Source organism: Anoplolepis gracilipes, chromosome 5 (genome assembly GCF_047496725.1).
Source record: "Anoplolepis gracilipes chromosome 5, ASM4749672v1, whole genome shotgun sequence".
In the NCBI taxonomy this organism is placed as follows: domain Eukaryota; kingdom Metazoa; phylum Arthropoda; class Insecta; order Hymenoptera; family Formicidae; genus Anoplolepis; species Anoplolepis gracilipes.
In genome coordinates, this window is record NC_132974.1 from 1072179 (window position 1) to 1093212 (window position 21034).

General features: G+C 36.6%; 1 protein-coding gene across 1 annotated transcript in view; it reads left to right on the plus strand.

The window, feature by feature from the left end:
- The window catches only part of LOC140666236 (uncharacterized), a 91139-nt gene that overhangs the window by 20436 nt on the left and 49669 nt on the right, over window positions 1-21034 (plus strand). The window contains exons 5-6 of the mRNA XM_072893192.1: window positions 9866-9989; window positions 17591-17680. Coding sequence (XP_072749293.1) covers window positions 9866-9989; window positions 17591-17680 — 214 coding nt within the window. The remainder of the gene's footprint in view (window positions 1-9865; window positions 9990-17590; window positions 17681-21034) is intronic.

Genomic DNA, 21034 nt, shown 5'->3' on the forward strand with positions numbered 1-21034 from the left:
CATTGAACGAGTACCAAAATCAATTACCATCTAGCGCCTTAGGATCATCCGTCGATTTTCGGTGAAACAATCGTCGGTCCTCCGTCTCGAATCAGTCTTTGGCTAATGTCCATCATTATGGCCTTCTATTGGCAACATTGGGCAATTTTTTGTGTCTTTCCTTTTTTTTTGCGGCGCGATATAAATCTGAAAGCGAACGAAAAGGGAAAAGCACCCCGAAACGTGGAGAGAAGAACGTCAACGCAATCAATTGACGTCACGTCCGATGCGTGACCGCGCTCGCGAGGGCAATTCAACCGGTATATTATGTTGCGCGCGTACAAATTGAATTTGCGAAAGTGACGCAACGGTGACCATTTTCCAGCGATACCGACATCGTTTAATTCGCCGTGTGTTTTCACGGACGCAATCACGCGCGCGCATGTGGACTACCGTATTCGACGACGAATATAGTGATTAACAATAGCGTGTAATTTACGTTGCTGACGTGAGCAAACAGCGCGGTTGCGATAGCGCAGAGATGGCGATTTACTTTATTCTCTGTCTCTCTTGTCCCTCTCTCTCTCTCTCTCTCTCTCTCTCTCTCTCTCTTTCTCTCTCTTTCTCTGAAGTACATTTATGATGCGTTCATAATTAGCGTGCACAATTAGATACTAATAGCGGCCACGAAAGACCTAATTTCTCTTATCGTCGCTTCCATCGGGCACACTCTCAGGATCTTGAAATGCAAGTCGCAGAACTTGGGAATGTCAGTTCATGTAACACAAATTACATTTTACCTGGCGACTCATACGGCAAATTGACGTCCTCTCCACTGGGGTGAATGTTTGCGAGAGACTCGAACGAAATTAAGGTCTATCTCTTTTCGCTCTTGTACCCTAATATGAGATTCTTGAACCGAGATTTTTCTTTTTCCCTATGATTTTACTCTTTTTTTTTTTTTTTTTTTTTTTTTTATATTTCTTGCCTCCATTCTTGCGCTCGACTACACTTCTGTAAGGTTATATAAAAGTGAATTTTCATTAATTAAATTGTTCGAATGCTTTATCTCAAGGTCCCGGGATAAAGAAATGCGAGGTATTCACTTATTCGACGAAATCACCCTTTCCCTGGCGAGAATAATAACTCTTTGAAGCGCTCACAGTCATTCTTTTAAACGACTAGACAGAAGTCACTCATGCGCGACCCGGAAACGAAGAAGCAATTCTCCGTTTCTTTTGTTCCTTCTTCTTGGTTGTTATTCAGATTCCCGGACAACCGCCCGAGTGCCTTAAAGTCAATTTCTCGTTGTTCTTCTTGCGGCTGCACGGATCTCATTATCATAAATCAAATAAGAATTTTCTTGTATGGGAATTTCAGTTGAAGTATATTTTCTCTACACATTGTTTTACTGAAATCAGAGTACTTTGACATAGCCATGTTTTTTTTTCATTTATGAATAGAGATAATTTTTAAGCGGATACATGTATGTGAAAAAATATGTACGGATAGAAATAATTAATGGCATCGAAAAACAGTTTTTTTTTCTACACGTAACGTATCCGCGGAATAAATTAAATTAGAAAATGGAATTATCTTGAGGGGGCGTACAATTTGTTCACGTATGACAACTCTGCTTTTAGGTACGCTCCTCGACTATTAGTCTAACTTTTCTTCAAGTGTCGCTTTTGCAAAGTTGTTACAAACTCTTTCTCAGAAACTGCTCTGGCAAACTCTGGTAGCGCAATACAAGAGCTGTTTCTTTTAACGATAAAAATTTTAGAGCAGAAAAAATGCGAGTAGAGAGAGAAAGAGAGAGAGAGAGAGAGAGAGAGAGAGAGAGAGAGAGAGAAAAATTTTTATCTTTAAAAAACAACTCGAGATTATCTTTAAGACAGATCACCCCGACAGTTTGTTTAAATCTCGTACTTATCTATACTTAAATAAGATTTAAAATGGCATTCATACGATTTCTTACTCTTTCGAAAGAGTCGTGGAAATCACAGTCGTGGCATCGTCCCCTATCATCCCCCGTGGTCGTTTTCTACCACGGCATTGCCAGCATCATCGACAATACCCGGATCCTCTTTTGCTCGTGACGTCACTTGGCGCGCGGCCAAATCGCGACGCTCAATGAAAGGTTCGGGGAAGCCGGATCGTTGAGTAGGCGCGCGTAGTCGACCGTAGGTTTACGACGACATTAGTCGGCGTATATGCAAGCGAGGTTTTAGAGAAGGCAACGACCTTGACGAAAAATTCATTCGACTCTCGTATTTTTTGTCCTCAGTCGGAAGAAACCTGACACGACGACATTTACTAGGCCGAGAGAAGAGACTCTTGTCGCGCTAACGATCCCTCATTCACATCCATGAAATACGGTGGCAATTTTATATACGTCTTATTCTCGCATACATATTACGTATTCTTACTTGCCGAGCCTGTGAAATATTACATTACTCTTGGGTGCAAGATCAGAAGCTGATGACCGTGTGATCTATGATCCGCGAAGTGCGCGAATACAAAAGCGACGTCGTTGCCTTTTATTCAGGGAGACGAGAAAGGGAGAAAGAGACGACGCGTCAAGACGTTCTCACAAAGTTCTTTCACTCGGGGTTTTCCGTTTTAAACGGCACGATTGTGGCAACAATGGAAGAGAATCTACAAATCACGCTATAAATCGTCCTTCCACGTTTCTGGACGTGCGATCGACGAACTTTGCGCTCCAACAGCGCTGACATTCAGCAAAGATAAAGCATCGATGCGGAAGGGAACGAAAAAGAGACGGTAAATGTATGTGCACACACATGTGTGAAAAGAACGAAGAGACAACACGGCTGCGAAAAGCTATACAGCTCCTTATTCTCGGGTTCACTATTCGCGTTTTCGATATTCATGGCGTAAAAATTTGTAACCACTCTTTTTATTCGCGACTAGAAAATTCATATTCAATATTCGCGATCAAAATTTCAATTCTATTTTATTTTTGTGAATTTTTTATGAAAATTGATCCCTCAATGGAGAGAAGTTTTGATTTAAAAAAAGGAAAAAAGCAATGGGCGACTATAAGCTTGAGTTTAGAAGCTTGTAAAATTGTTGTAAAAAAAAAAAAAAATTACCAAATTCTGAACCGTCTAATAATATTTTAAGTAATTTGTTGCAATTTTAATCACGTATGGATCTCAGAAAATATTATACAATCATATTGAGTAGTTGTATATTTGATTGTTAATTTGAAATGGAAACTTTTTTTTTAATAACATTTTTCATAAATTTTAATTTTTTTGGAACGTATTAAAATATATTTTCATAATTTATCATCCCATGTTCGCAACATTTTCAAATCTAATTCCCGTGAATAAGGAGCTTTGAGCTACAGACTTGGTCGAGAACGGATGAAGGATGACTAACAAGAGAGATGATGAAGATGACACAAATCGCGATATCTGACATCGAGCGAGAAACCCGGAGTGATACGCGAGCTTTAAATTACCAATCGCGAGTTCAGATTACTTTTTCGTGTAGCGAGAAGAACAATTTTAATCACAGTCGCGGCTTAAAATATTCATAAAACGGCACGCGAGATCTATATGCGATTTGCTAAATATTACAAATGGCAGCTGCTCGATCATATTGAATAATTGCGGTCTGGTGTTAATCGAAACACGCGTAATCCGCTAGAATGATGTCTTATTGCTGCGCGTTGACAGTATCGAGTGTGCGTGTTGCTGACATAAGGCTTGACAGCGTCTCCGTCACGTGCGCTTTCGATCTCATCGTTGTCATTGTCAGACTGATCTCGTATTACGGTGAAATTTCGGCTTTCCCTGAAGATATATATCTTCTAGTATGCGGAAGATTTCACGTCGACGTGTTACCCGCTAGCTGAATTTCGGTAGCTGGTTTAGCACTCTCGCGAGCTCTCGTCTCATCTCCGTGCCTCGGCTTTAATCCGCGAGACGTTGATTAATAGCGCGTCGCTCGCGCATCTCGCGCTGGACTTTTTTGCTTTTATTCGCTTCTGTCTGAAGAGAGATGGATTTCCTCATTCAAACTGGGCCTTTCGTCACGGGCGATCTATTTTTCGTGATTTGCATTTTCATTAACGACTCGAATCTCTCTCTCTCTCTCTCTCTCTCTCTTCCTCTCATACATTCGCAACACATGGCCGCAACAACAACCTAGATGCTTTTCTATCTCGGCTTTAACGGTCGCCGGAAAAATCAATCGACGGCCCGTTTAAGTGGCTCCCTGACATTTTCCGCTATAACCCGGGAAAACAAGAACGAGACCACCGTCAATTTACTTAGTAGCGGCGAGAAAGAGGCGGGGGCAAAGTGACCTGCGCGTCTATTCGTCGCGCGTAACGTGAGAAAAGTAACAGCGGCGGCTACGACGGCTCGAAAACCAGCTGATGGAAAAGGGATCCCAGGATCATCTTGGTGATCCATGGAGAATTTCAGACTGATGGACGATCGTACTTTTAGCAACGGCTTGGCAAGTGGGAAGAAGGGAAGAAAACCTTGTGGAAGGGGTTATCGATCGATCGTACGAGCCGTCTAGGCTTGTCCTCCTCCTTCTTCTTCTTCTTTTTCTTCTTCTTCAACGAAATCGTCTCTCCTCGATCCTATCACGTCGCGATCGTAGACACGTGGTCGAGCGTTCCCGGTGCGCGTGTTAAGAACAGAATCAGGGGAGATACCTATTTTCCGAGTTAGGACATTTCGGTGAGATCGCCGTCCGAATGAATGGGCACGAGTTACCTGTTGGCTTTCGACCCAAGAGAGAATGGTAGCTCGTGAGGCCTGTGAGTGCCTCTCAGTCGACCACTTTGTTGACTCGAGGAATTGATGAACGGCAATCCAGTCGACGATTTCATTCCGAATGTGTCGAAGACGGGAAGTCAAGTCGTTAAGTCGAGTTGAATTTTTACCGAAACGCATGAATCTTTAATTTTTTTCGTGCACAAAAAAAAAGAAAAAATCGAAATGCATATCATCGTCGTTGCGTGGGATACGTTATGTGTGGGTCGTTATTATCTAATAATCATTATTCGATATTACAGTCGAATTGCCTCTGGTCATGTAAATATTGTCACGTTATAAAACGACAGAAATAAATTGCTCGTATTTATCCCTCCTGTTGCGCAGAATCACTCGGCATCCGCGACGCGACGTCAAGTAAATTTATTGTCGTTGAACGAACAGTTCGGAAATTTTTATTACTCGAGAGAGACGATACTCGATTATTACCTTTATACATCTTCTGCTTTTCGAAATCTTTTTAAAGTCCCTTAAAATCGTTTAGTGAAACGGGCAATTAATATTATCCAATAATGAGTTTTTTTAATTTGTTTAAGCATTAGCCATCGATTTTCAACGATTTAATCTCCTATCAATGCGAACGAAATAATCCTTATTTGTGAAAACAGCCATCACGGTAAACATTAAGACGGATTTATCGGTCGTGCATAATAAATGCATCCCTGGCAAATGTAGATGCGCAAACATTAGCCGGCAATGCTCTACTAATACATTCGTATAATGAACATATATGGGTACATCTTGTTTAAGCGAACAGTCTGTCATACTCGCAATTATTTGCATCGCAATTGATTTTACGATACATTCTCAACAACTCTTCTTCTTTCTTTTTGATTTATCTATTATTCTAATTTAATAAATTTAATAAATTTATAAATAAATAAATATATTAAAAATAAATAATATATATTAAATTTATAAACAGTTTATAAATTTAATAAATATTTATAATTTATAATTTAATAATTTAATAAATTTATTATTATTATTATATATATATTATATTATTATTATTTTTTTTTATTTATTATTTACAATTATTTTTTTATATATAATATTTTTATACAATTTTATATACATATATTTGTAGTAATTTTTTTATATAACAAAATTGTTTTGTGAATTAATAATAAACAAAATGTTTGCGTTGAGGATAATCATTTAAGAAACGAACAAGTCGAAAGATTCTTGACAAAAGGACTAAAAACTATCGGTTATTCTCGTGCATCGGCATTCCTCCAACGTCACCATTAATCCACTTCAGCATCCGTCATCTTCGCCATCGGCCAAATCGGAAGCCGTTGAATTCCACACTGCCGCTCACAGGTGTGACAGGGTACGCGCAAAAGACCCGTGAATATTTCTGCCGACTGGTAAAGAGTCATTGTGTCGTCGGACGCTTAATTACACGGGTGTCATGTCCCATTCGTCAGCTCCGCCTTCATATCCCGCAATCAGTATGATCACCGTCTTTCACGACACTGTCGCCCGATGATTCTCTCTTTGTCGCGAGATTAAAAAACGAGATTTTTGCGCGCGGATGAGCAAGAGAGGGATGTAAAAGCAAGGATCTATTTCCTGAAAAAACATGGAAACTTGAAATTCTCGGGGATTTTCTTTGTACCTGGAAAAATCGAGGAATTCTCATGAAATTTTATTGGAAATTAAGGCAAGAAAAATTCTCTTTCATAATATTTTTATATTGCAAGCAATTAGCAATCTACCAAGTTATTACCTAATTATGTGTTTAAAATATATTTAAAAATAAATATAAAATACAAATATATGTATATCTATCTTTGTTTATATTAAATGTCTTAACGAAATATTGATTATGCAGTAAGATATTCTTTTTACTGTTTAATTTTTAGTGATAAAAAATATTTATCTTACGAAACCTATTTAGTTTTTTCTAGTGCAATTGCAAATTTAGCACTTAAAACTTAAATGACTTAAATTTTTCTTCGTAATGAAAAGTATTAGAAAACGCATACAAGACTTATTTTAGAAAATTGCAGCCAACCGTCTCGAAAATGTTCTCTTTACCTAGAATTTTGAAAAATATTTGGAAAAAGAATTTTCCAGGAATTTTTCTACAAGATTTGAGAATAAACATCCTAATAAAACAGATGAGCGAAAAATAAGACACGAAACCACTATTAGCCATCGTGTCGCGCGCACATTGGTACATCGGTGTCACCGTGTATGGCCGACGCAGAAACGTAGGCTAATGGTGCGTTCTAACTATTTATCACGTGGGGAAAATAAATGATGCCGCCCGGCAATTTTCCCGGGCGAAATAATAACTCTAGCGGCTAGAGAATATGATGGGCCCAAGATATATGAGCCAAGAGTGGCAAAAGCGCATACGCGGTTTTACAATCATCTCTCGTTACTTTGACATATTTTTCTCCGTGTGAGGAAAAAAATATAAAAAATATTGTCATTCTATTGGGACGCTAGCAGAAAAGCCGCCTTCTTCTCTGTCGGCAGAGACGACAGCCGTTGTGAAAGTCGATAAATTGCGTGAAAACTCGTTTTCTCCGAACTAACATCATTGGAAAAATCATATCGGTGCTCGATGAAAGTGCATATTGGACTCTCGTAAGTGATCGAGCTCAATCGATGGCGGGTGTATTTCCTCGCTCTCTCTCTCTCTCTCTCTCTCTCTCTCAACATATATATATATATATATATATATCTCGCTTTCTTATCCCTTCTCACATAATAGGCATACTAATTGGGCCAGGTTGCGAGGGAGCAGATTGAAATCAGAAAGGTAGGGGTGACTGGTGCGTCACCCGAGTTCACTGCTAACCCAATTCGATTCTTCCCCTCAGTAGCACCGTAATAGGACAGAATTAACTGGAACGAACGACCGCACGGCACTTCTTATTTTAGTAACGTTACAACGAAGTCGGTTGCAATGCTCTTTTGTGCGAAGAAACGAAGGAAATTATAACTTTTCCCGTGATAATAAAAAATTGATCTTTTTCTGTGCCACGTTGTCTTTTTCTACTTCCATTAAAATTCTGAACTCGCGTGAAGAAATGTACGCGAAAAATTTATAATATACTCGTGACATTTACATGAAACGGGAACGACTTCTCGAAAAGGAGAGATTCGTGTCAGGTAAATATAAATTTATGCCCTGATCACATATTTCGTCTTTATATATATATATATATATATATATATATATATATATATATATATGACGAATAGAAACGAATTTCAAATGTTGTTGTACACCGAACAATAAATAGCCCGCTTTGATCTTTAAATGGTTTATCGATTTCCAGTAGAGAAATGCAACTTAGTTCTAATAATAACCGATTATATCTTAGCATTTGTCGAGATCACGTGTCGCTATCTGAATAATCTTTTGAAATTTCCACCTTTTACCCTCATTTACGTATCGATTGCAAAAACATGGTAATTTTTCATGCCACAAGAGAAGATGGAACGATCACAATTACAATTTATTACACAACGATATAATCTGTTAATCATTTCTATTACTGTTCGACATTCGTTGGAAAATTGATGCTGTATTAAATAATAACATGTATAACGATTCTCTTTCGAGATAAAATTAATTAATCAAGGAAATTGATCGACGATACTATGCGGCAAAGTTTGGCTGATGTAATTTGGCAATCGTATCACTATTTTAATGCTTCCTTCACACATTGTCAAAAAATTTGGCCACAATTTCTTTTTCTTTACAATTGTGATTCTAGAGCGAATTTTTCGAAACAAACAGATCTATTCGAGACAGAACGCCGCCACAGGATTTGTATCTTGTTTTCGAGGAATACTTTTTCGCCAGCAGACGTATTACAATCTCTCGGTGTTTTCCTCGTCTTTGTCGATGTCGAAGCGCAGGGCACGTGTTTGCAAAGTTAAAGTTTCTCGCGTTTAAATCATCTTCCAGAGATAAGCTAGTTTTTTTCCTCTGTGAATCTATAGATTATAGTACATACATTTCTCTTTGACTTGTTCAAAGTATTTTACAACTGCAATCGCGCGAAACTTGTGAATAATTTGCAAGCTAATCGGTTTTTTTTTTTTTTTTTTTAACTATCCCCATCATGGAGATTACGTCATATTTAAATTGTCATTATCTCTCACGTTCGGGAGAAAAATTTATAATTTTAAGAGGAAGAATCATGTAAAAAATTGTTACGGACAAATCACGCCTCGATCGCACGTGATTTATTTGAGCCCGAAGATTATAAAGCCTTTAAGCCACTAAACCATCCAAGCTGAAAGTTACGTTTCACGTTCACGTTTTTCTTGTTTCTACGTGCTACGCGATATAACGCGGTATACATATCAAACTCGCGATTCTCCAATTCCGCTCGTCGTCTGTCGGTCTTTGCGCTTTGTCAAAAATTTCTCTAAATTCACCACGTTCAGTCCAATTTACGTTCGATTTTTCCCGCTTTGAAAGGCGGGTTAAAATGGAAGAAATCGAAGGAATATTCCTCGTCTAACGCTCTTTCCTTCGTCTACAACAACGACGCGGCAGATGCTGGCGGTGCATATAAACTGCATGTGCACGTCCGTAAAGTCCATCATATCTATACAATGGCGTAATACCGCGTCCGCGTACAGATTAATTCCACACGCCGTGCAAAGAATATGGCTTCGAACGAAGTTATTCTGGTTACATAAATTACACGACGGCTCATATCTAATAATTGCACCTGCTCTCGGGGGTTGCGCGCGGATGGGACCGGAATACGAGAGGGAGATTGTCTCGGGTGAATTATTTCCCGCGCCGCCGGCAACGTACTGTTGAAGGTAGAGTGAATAATGGCCGGTATTAATTAATTCATTATTTTAAACACGAACGTTGAGGATACCGTGGCAGTGTCCGCGAGTAGATACGTGAGTGTCGTCATAACAATTTTAATAATCGGCCACCGTAACGAACAGTTACAACCGGTAACCACCGAGTAAACCTAGGAAATATATAATATAATATATCTCAAAAAAAAAAAGAAAAAAAAATATATATATATAAATCTTTATTTTATAGCCGGCATTTCCGATTTCAGGAGACTACGGGACAGTGGGTCAATTTAGGTCTAGAATTGGAGCAGAGAGGCAATGATATCATCGGCACGAAAAAACCCACGGGTCATTCGCTTCTAATCGACTGCCGACTAGAGCTGCCGTACGGTAAGTGACGACACGATTCCGTTATATTACAGTAGATGATGAAATCGCATGTCTGACGTATGTATATATATATCGTGCATATATATATATATGTACATGTATGTATATGTACGATATGGGAATACGTTTGGCGTATTATACAGTTTATCGATGTCACTGTGTTAAGCGAATAGAAGATCCGGATTGCAAATCAGCGGGATTTCTCGTTTCCTACGCGAAAAATATATATTCATGCGTATTTCGACATCGTAATTTGTCAATTTTCACATCGCGATCGCACATCTCTGATCTGCTATTCGCTCATTCGTTCCTAATCGTCCCTTGAACGCCAGCATGACTGCGTTTTGATCGCGCCATGATTAAGTGAAATTCTGCCGCAAAGCGGCAGTTCGCTCTTTGCTGCGTAGTTCATTAAACGCGATGCGATTGCCAAAAGTAATGCCTGCGGAGTAGACCAAAAAAAAAAAAAAAAAAAAAAAAAAAAAGAAAGCTCGACTCGCTGAGTTCGAGTCGACGTCGACAAAGAATCGATCTTCCAATTTCACACACAAGATCGACGAATTCCGAATAAAACGTAATTTACAATGGCGGACGTGAATGTTTCGCGAAAGTAGACGGAGGTTGATTCGAAAAGAATGTGGACTAACGCTAAGAGATAAGTAACGTTGCCGAAGAAATCGAACTCACGAAGCGAAACTTTGAGAAATGGGCTTGAAATTGCCCACTTATTCGTTTGTAATCGATAATGGAACCTCTATTAAACTAGCATATTTATTACGAGAAATCAAATTGAATGTATGACATGTTTAAGATGTTAGTTTATTGCTAATTTATTATTTTAATCGTAACTAAAAGAATTAATGAAAAATTACATAATTAATTTACGAGAAAAAATATTTCTTTTAAATGTAAAATTTTCATTGTATTTTATAATATATTTATATTTTTTAAGTATCTTTTAAAATAAAATCTACGACATATATATATATATATTACACAATAACGTAACATTATTATTACGGATATTTACACTAAAAAAAAAATTTATTATTAATCTAAAAAAATATTTAGTTCAATACGTTCAAATAAGTATTTATTTAAATTAAGCAAAAACATATTTGAATCAATACAATATATTGCTGAGTAGTAAAATAGACAATATCTTATTTTACTAATTCAAATATTTTTGCTTAATAATTTAAATAAATACTTGTATTGAACTAAATATTTTTTTAGATTAAGTAAATTTTTTTTTCAGTGTAGAAAACGAATTGTTAATCTTTAAAAATAATAAATAAAAAAGTTAAATAATTTATAAATTACTTACCGCAGTTGCTCCGCCACTATTAAATATCTCTGGATCTTCTCCTTTCTGATTTTTTCTTTACTACTCCTTTATGGCACTTATATGTATATACCTCAGGCACTTACGTAATTTACACGAAAGTACAATTAATTATGAACGCGCGCTTATTAATCAGCAAAATATATGATCGCATACACTTTGATCATTATTTTATGTGACGTTAATCGCATATACTTTGAACATCATTTTATGCGACGTTCATCGTACGCGATGATAAATAATAATAGGCAATTTATCGTGAAATCGATGAAAAATGCAACGTGAGATACAATCAAATTCAAGCATCAAGAAAATATTTATTGATTCTTACAATTTATTAGTTCCTAAAGTTTCTAATTAATAATTAACGCAACAATTACTGCTATGAAAATGACTATGAAAATGATTTCTTTATTGAAGCAAATATTTTACATGATTTAATCATTTAAAAATAGGAATTGAAACGATAGAGAATTGAAATTATAATTTATTTCATTCTGGTATTTAAGATAATAATTATTTCTTTAACGTCTGACTTTTCGAAAATCTCACATTGCGTTTTAAGCTTATTGCTTTAAGTTTTTCGTTGATTTTAATTAATTTGTCTATTATTTTAAATTAAGAACGTGCAGTGATATGCGAAATATCACAGCATCGAATAATTAGAGTAATGAGAACAAAGCCGTGTGATACACATTTTATAAATAAAAAATCAATGTATTACTCTTATTTTAAATGAGTATATAAATTATACGAAATTAATATTTGCTTCGCGCGATAAACGTCAGTTGCTTTGACACGTATATAAATCGTTAATTGTACTAGAGAATGATCGCGTTTGACAGATTTTAATACCTTTCGCGATCACGTCTAAAAAGATACTACGACGACACACGAGCTGTTATCTGCTCGAGACTTACTGTATGAATGACAATAAGGTGAGACGTACGAACACGGTAAGACATTTCATACACGAGCGCTCTAAAGGACGAAATACTGACGCGCGTCCTTGTTTACATATTTGAAAGGAATGTCGACTCAGTGTAATAAAATATGCCCTACTACGATGGAAAGATATGGAGAAGGGGAAAGGATCAATGCGCAAAAAAAATTATTAGTATTTCATCAACGTCGTGAATGGTGTGATTTATCGTACGTCAACAAATTCTTCTATTTTGACAACTAGTTTTTTTTACAATATACATTTGTTATCTCAACGAAATGTTTAAATGTGTGAGATACACTCGAGAATCTTATCATTAAAAAAATAATTATTGCCTTAAATATTGTGACGAAATGAATGATTCATAATCGTAATTCTCGTTTTGAATCCCATTTCAAATTCGTGAAATATCTACTACGTTAAGTGATTATTTCGATATACATTTTCGAGTCGTTAAGCTAATTGGCATTAATAATATATAGAACATTAGGATAATTATTTCTTTAATGCTTTGATTCTAATGTATCTCGCATTAACCTTTGTCGATGTAATTATATGTAGTTTGTGTTTAGACGTAATTTGCCAATTATTTTAGAATTGGAAATGCGTACAGTAATTAACGAATCGAGTAATTAAAGTAATGAGAGAAACACAGTGGTAAATCAATTGTTTTTATAATAATTGATTTTATATTTAAACAATACAATATTTTGCATGCATTTCTTTCATGCTGTTTGCATTAAATATTTTGTATGAAAATAACAAATATACATTAAAATTGTCATACGATTTGTTTGCTTTTTGTGACGTATAGAACGTTGTTCTGTGTGTTTTATCTTGTTGTCATTCGCACGACGAGACTCGAATAAACAAGTTGCAGCTCCCTGTATCTGTCGTCTGTCGTAGTATATATCTTTAGATAGAATCGTGGAAGATGTTAATAGATGCCAAACGCAATCATTCTCTATTACAATTAGCAACGATTCGTAAGCGTGTCAAAGCGACTACGATTTCTTGAAGATGCCGATATTAATTTCGTGATTCATATACTCATTCAAAGTAATTATTGATTTTCTGTGCAATTTGTTTAAACGTTTTATTTAAAATTTATCACACATACAGTATACTAGATTTCGATAATATTTTTGTCCATCGCGTCTAAATTAATATCATAATTAATATTTTAACTTGTAATATAATAACTAATAATTAATATTCTGTTGCCACATAATAAGCTGCAAGATTAACGTCAAAAGTCTAAAGTGACATGTAAAATGTCGCACAATTAACTGTACTTTTACGAGTACATGAATTATATGTGAGTGTCATAAAGGAGCAGCAAACAATGAACGAGAGAAAGAAAAAGGAGACAATTGGTAGAGGCACCGAATGACGGATAAAAATTATAAAGTAATTTATAATTTTATTAATTTTTTAATGCAAAATTAATTGCTCGCTTATCTCTGCGGTAATAATTCACTTCATATACGATCAATTTGATTTCTCGTGAGATGAGGGTGCGAGGTTAATGGGTGGGGGGTGGGGGGGGGGGGGGTTGATAATAAAATACGAGAATCGCCAGGTGATTTCTTTCGTATCACTCGACGAGATTGCAATGTCGGTTTCGTGGGAGGCGAGAAAAAGGATGACTCGATGCCATCATCGACGAGAGCTGTTCGCGACTTTTCATCGTCGACGAGAGAGACGAACTTTTAATTGAGTACGTCTGCGAATTTGTCGAATCCTAGTTGCTGCTGGCTCGACGCCCGTACATTTTCGTCTTTGCCGTGTCGTGCTCTCTACGCAGTTACGTGGCCTCTCGAATTATTTCAATGTCTGAAATTTTGCGCAATAAAAGGTAACAAGGAAACAGCACATGGTACTCCCGAGGAGATACCGAGGGATTTCTGAGCAAATAAAAGGAACTACGAACTTACGTTCTCGCCGTGTTACGAGTTTCTTTCTGCCCTAGAATTTAAACCATTGCGATCGTATTTCTCAATATAATATTCAACGAGCTTAAGATCCCTCGTGGGGACGTGCGAGGGAAAAAAAAAGAGGGGGGGGGGGGTGAGAAATGTTCGTAACGAGCATCTAAAGTTTTAATATCATAAAAGTACGCGTGGAGTTGTTTACGTTTTCGCTTGTTAATTTTTTGCTCTCTCCCCACGATTCATGGCTCGCTTCGGCGATTATCGAGCCCTTGAGGGTCCCTTGGCAATCTTCGGGATATCGACACGCTGATGCGCAATTCGTGGAAAGTTTTCGGTAAACTCGGTAGGCAGCAACAAGTATAACTTTTCCCGTCTTCGCATACATACATATAGAATACACGTGGAACGTTCCATTATTCGCGTTGTTTACGAGGAACCGCGAGGGTCCACGTAATCCGGCCCTTTAACCAGGATTGACGTGCTTTCACCTAGTGCCCGGTCGTCGACACGCCTGCACGATCGATACGCTATCGACCTTCCTGGACGAGAAGGACTTTCGAAAAGGGGTTAATCGTACATTACGATTCGCTCAATCGCCTTCCCGAATTCGAAATCGATTTACGAACACACGAGAGAACTTGACGTTTTTAAACTCTGTATATTTATTTTTGGCAGTCTCAAACCGTACAGGTGAGTCCAACAACAATTTATCATTAAGTGTAAAAGTGTTTTAAAAAATCGAAAAAAATGTATATAGGAGATAATTGCTTACATCGTATTACTTGAAATGTTTTACGTTTTATTTCTTGTTTGTATTAATTTGTATGCGAGTTAATATTGAACGTTTTAACTACTTATTAGATGTTTAACATTTTGTCAAGAACAAATTAATTTATTATAATTTTTTTATGACATTATTAGTAAAAGGTACGTTGATCTACCAGTCTTTTAAATTATATCTTCTTCAAAAGTAGTAAGCTTGCGAATAAAACTAATAAAAAAATATGAATAAGAAAATAAATTATTTACCAATACATTTTATATATATTAAAAACAAATAAAGAAACCCTCAACGTGTACAAATAATTAACAAATAAAAAAACAACATATTTATATTAATATTATATTAATTTATATGTCATATTAAATCATATTTTATCAGTAACAAATAAAGGAGAAAATATTTTATAACATAAAATAATAATTATTAAATAATATATTTATAAGTAATAGTTGGGACAATAATAAATTTTTGCTTTTTTTACTCTTTCTTTTCTCTCAAATCATACCAATACAATAAACCTTTATAATAAATTTAATATATAAAATGAATGTAAAATATGCTACAATAAATTTATTTTTAGAAAAATAAAAAAATACAGAATAAAATCACGTTGTTAGATTATTATCAATTAAAATAAATTGGTCACAAGTTACATTAATTGTACCCAATTTTTTTTAATGTTCGTAGCACGCACAAAGTAAGATGTATTCTGGCAATTTGTTTATATTTTTCTTTGCTCATTTATTTCATATTTTATTAAATCTTGTTTATATTCATTCATTATAAATAAATGAGTGAGATACAATTTAAGAGACCAGTACGATGTAAGCAAATTTGTCCTTTTGACCTTTTGGATCCTCTTTAATCGAAACTAGAATAATAAATTTGAAAAGTAATTATCTTATTGTTATTGCAAATATATGAAATAAAACATTTAAAGGAACTGGACTGTAAGAAATTGTACGGACAAAAATGACTCATCCTCGTACGGAATAAGGGTTAAATAGGGGTCGCGGGTAAATTCCGGGCGATAATATACAGACGCGCCGTCTTAATTTGTATGCAAATTTTCAAGGATTTATTTCGAGCGCTTAAAAAGATTTCGTCGCAATACTATCGCGATTAGGGATCGCGTCGAGGGTGCGCGAGGATTTTTTTTTTAACGCTGTACGGGGATGCTCGACCCGGCGTCCACGTACGAATGTGCTGCGTTCCGTTAAAGGCGCAAATTATTTTTCACCACGCGATATGCATTGCTTGACCGTGTTGCGAAATGAAGGAAAACGAGGCCGCTTATAATAAACCCTCGTATATACGTGCGGCCAACATTGTGCTGTGGATCCGCTAAACTCTCTCTCTCTCTCTTTCTTTCTCTCACGCCATTTCTCTTTTCCGCCCGCGTTTTCCCGCCGCCGCCGCCGCCGCTGCTGCTGCTTCCGGTTTTTCAATTCACGCCAACCATGCACCGTTTAATGGATTTTTACCGCGCACACAATGTACATTTCCCGCCCGCCGGTAATACCTTTTGCTATTGACTTTCTCCGAGAGGAAAAGAGACGGTTCTCCTATCTTCTACCTGTCATGTAAAAATGGAACGACGCGACGCGACGCGATAGAAGAGAGGAGTTGCTTAGGAAAGGAGTCGAGAAGAATTTTCGTAGAGAGAACGCGGAACGGAAGAAGATAATTAAAGTTTATTCGAGAAATAGGTTGCCGTTTGTCGAAGTGTATATTACCCGATAATATAATTCTCGCGAACTCGTAAACTACAATTCCGCGTAGCAAACTTAAAATGTCGAAAGTTGATAATATGATTTCTTTGAAAATTGCAGATAGTTACTAACAACGTGCGAAATTAACGTCGTACTTACGTAATGGCGACTTTTGCGGCAGCGTAATTTCTCTCTGCATATACTTCGTCCTGCAAAAATTGGCGAAAGTGACAAGTACTGTCAGATAGATTTTTTTTTTTTTTTTTTTTTTTTTTGTAATTTTAAAACATACTTACTAAGAGTAAGTTTTTTCGAGTTTTCACCGCCTGGAAGAAAATTGTCATATTTACCGCTATAATTCGAAGAGGGAAAGATACGAAAGGAAAATATTGGTCTTGTGTGTGCGTTATCAAAATCTTTTATGTCTTTTCAATGTGACTTTTCCTTCTCTCTGATTACTTTATAACATTTCTCCCATTGATACCAAGATTTTTGTACTTTCTTTCATCTACGAATTCTTTGATCAGTTTGTAACTATGTAATGTTTTAGTATTATATAGAACGAAGAAAAATTATACTCTTTCCATTTTCTTCTTAATTTTAAATATACTTTAGAAATTTATATATATATATATATATATATATAATTGAAGAAAAATTACATTTCAAATACACATACAATCGTATGTTGTATTATTTCGCTTTTCAAGCGGCAAAGATTGTAATGATAGTGGGATGAAAAAAGTTCGTATTATATTACTTTTGGAAATCGCGCAATCGCGCAAAGTGACACTGCGCTGAAGAGCGCAAAACGATGGACATGATCGCCACTCGTATCATGCACATCCACAACCTTCCGTCTGATCAGTGTCTAACCAATCAGGAAAGCGCGTACAACGAACTGGATGGAAAGCCCTGCTAACGAGCAAAACAGCAATGCAGTTGCGAGCAGCCCGGCCCATGTGTGGCTCAGGTACCCTCGTTAAAAGATCCTGATCGCGGGATCGTCGTTGATCGCGAGATCTCTATTTTCGCTTTATCGTCTCGACTCCACCGACCGATCTGCATCCGAGTGCCATGTGAAACTGTAATATTTTCGCCGATCGTGGATTTTGCGTCTTGTGCGCATTTCTCTCTGCTAAATAAAATTTAATAATTTCTTTATCGAAGCAATTAATTACAAGAGTGACGTAAAGACCAATTCTGTGAAATCACTGAGATAAATGAGCTTTCGAAAAAGTGTTACAAGATTTATAATGTCTCTCTAGAGAGAGCGTAATCTTCCTTTAAAGTCACAAAAATTTGCTAATGCATCTCGCAGATATAAAAATCCAAATTGTTGTGTCGCTATTATTTGCGGTATAATTTTATTCTTATGGAATAATTAATTTGATTGCTGAGGAGGATTGTATATGCATCAATACGCGTGTCCACGATCTGCGACAAGGAATATTTAATTTATTTGTACGCAATTAGCGTTAACAAAGTTCTTCTTGCTCGTCAGTCACTGCACCAGAAGCCTCCTCTCCTCGCTCCAACCATCTCTCAAGGCTTATCTTTTTTTCACGCGTCGCTTTTAATGCGTGCAAATTGCTCCTTTTCGCCGGGATAACGAGGGGCGTGTGTAATAATTACCGAAGTAGAGTCGGTCATGTCCTTCCCGACGCGAAATAGGACTTGTCGTCGCACCATCCGAAAGATGGTTTTACGAGGGGCATTCACTTTTATTCGCACATATTGCGCCGGGTATGTTTTGTCCACCATAACCAACGCTCCCCTCGGCTCGTTTCATTAACTTAAGTGTGTGCAGTTGCTTTCGCGCTTTATCTATCTACCCGCGTGTCGAGAGAGGGAAAACGAGAACGTATATACACCTGAGTGGGTGCTGGTCACGCGACCAGACAGAGAAGTTGTTCCGGACGTTAACGACGGACTTTGATATGATTTCATACCTGATTAGCTTTAATTACTATGTCGCGGACGTGTTACTGCGGAAAGCTATTGAAACTTTTCTGAAACCGCGGAAGTCGTCGGCCACGCGCTCTACATCATCCGTCGACCTTCTTGTGTAATTTTTTCCCCGCCGTTCGTCGATTACTTTTCACGCGTCGTGATGTGTGTGATGCATCGGTTTATCGGCACGATATATCACTCGTCGTCGATCGAGTAACACGACACTGTAAAACAAGCACAGCATCACCGCCCCCGAATGATCTCTTCTCTTCTCCCTCCCCTTCCCCCCCCCCCCCGCCCCACCTTCATCACCCCACCAGATCACTGCGTGTGAATCTGTCATGTGTGATTTTTAGCGAAAAGAGGTAGGATGTTCGATGTTTCTGCTTTCACGTATATTCTCTTTGATTGCCCTCGTCCGGCGCGTTATTGTTATTCTATTTTGTCAGAAAACAAAAATACCCGCGTATTATTCGCAGCAATATTGTTAGAAATGAGATAAAATATTTCCCATTGGGATGCTTTATAGTTTCAAATGAGTACTATTCCGGTGATGGTTGGTGAAGCAGTCACCGAACGTTACGTGCCTTTGAAACGAGCACCGAGTGTTTTTTGAGTGACGCACGTAGTAAAAAATTTACTAGCATTAACAGGAGAAACATATATAAAAATGCAGAAAACGATATCCCTCTCGACGAGATACAGACGATAATGATTTTCATTCAATTTTAACCACTATGCGTTCATTTGATAAACATGAATATCCGATTTAATTCCAAACACGATTTGTTCGAATTATTATGTTCTCAAATATTTGTTCATTGAAATATCACTCTCTTTTTGTTATATAATCAGTTATTTGTCGACCTTTGTTTCCTTGTTTTGCATCAGTTTAATATCATTTTAATTAGCTTTATTATACGCACTGATGAATGTTGTGACGGTGAATTATATTATTGCAGCATACGAGTACATAACTCATTTAATGTGGAGAACCTGAAGAAAGTTATGTAATTTTTTTCATTATTTAATTGGAAAGGAAATAACCTTTCGATATTTTATTATACTTTAGAAAAAAATATCGCGGAATATATACATATAAATATAGGCTCGTACAACTATTCTGTAAATTGCGAGAATTATTATTATTATTTAATTTGTGTATCTCTCAATTTTTTTAAATAATTCTTATCAGAGAAAAAAAAATTAAGATTAACATAACATATAGTAATTGTTCAAAAGCGCATTAATAGCGCCTCGTTCTCTCTCGGGCGCTGCATTTTTGCGCATTGCATTCGTTCAATTGGTCGATATTAACTTGAATCGACTGAAGAAAAAAGGAGACTTTCTCTCTTCAGGTACATCTTTTTTTTTTTTTTTTTTTTTTTTTTTTTTTTTTTGCGAGCACACACTTATTCCCGAAGCACCATCGCACGTGCACGCAGTGGCGCGGCGATAGCACAATAGGGGGGAGGGGAAAGGAAGGGGTGGATTTCGAATGAAAGTAAAGAAAGTAAAGAAAAAAAATGGAGACAGAGAGATTCTATTGTTCGGTGTGTGTGTTGGTCTTTCAAGTAACGATACATGAAAGAGAGGGTACCTGCAGATACATTAAGCTATGGCTGCGACACTGTAATTAACGACTGTACCGTAGACACTTGTTCCCCTTTTTCCGCTATTTCCGTCTCTTTACCTATCTGTTTTACGTAATTATATATCTGTATTTAGTTACACAAGAATTGTGCTGTGGCATTATTAGTAAAGTTAACGTCAGAGTATCACAAACAAACCACGATGGGGGAGCAATATCAATATTAGTGGTTAGTACACTGTCCATCGTTAAATACGAATTCATTCGAATACGATGACGGAAGAGCCCTTATAGTTTAATCTTATTCAAGCATGAGCAAGCATTGTGAAGTATGTACCTATTCTTTTCTACCGCGATCCTTCTCTCGCACAATGAAAGATGATATTTCGAAAGAGACACCTTGATAAAGCGTCGCGTTAAATTGTTTGTACAGTATTTTTTTAAATTTTTTTATTCATGTTGTGTACGCTAAGATAATAATAATTTATACATGTTCAAGAGTATTATTAAATTTTTTTTTAATTTTAATGAAAAGGGAGTTACTATAAGCAAGAATAATTTAATTAAAAAAAAAAAAAAGAAAGAACTCTTTAATTGTTAAAGAGGAGATAAATAAGAGATGTGTACACATTGCTCGAAACAATACTGCGTATCATAAAAAGAAAAAGAGTTTTCCTTTTACCGCTTCAGATGCGTAGAACGCAACGTAAAATACTTGTTAAAGTAAAGTTTGATGTGCGAAACACGTATCTTGTGCGCGATATATATCCGACTTTGTTGTCT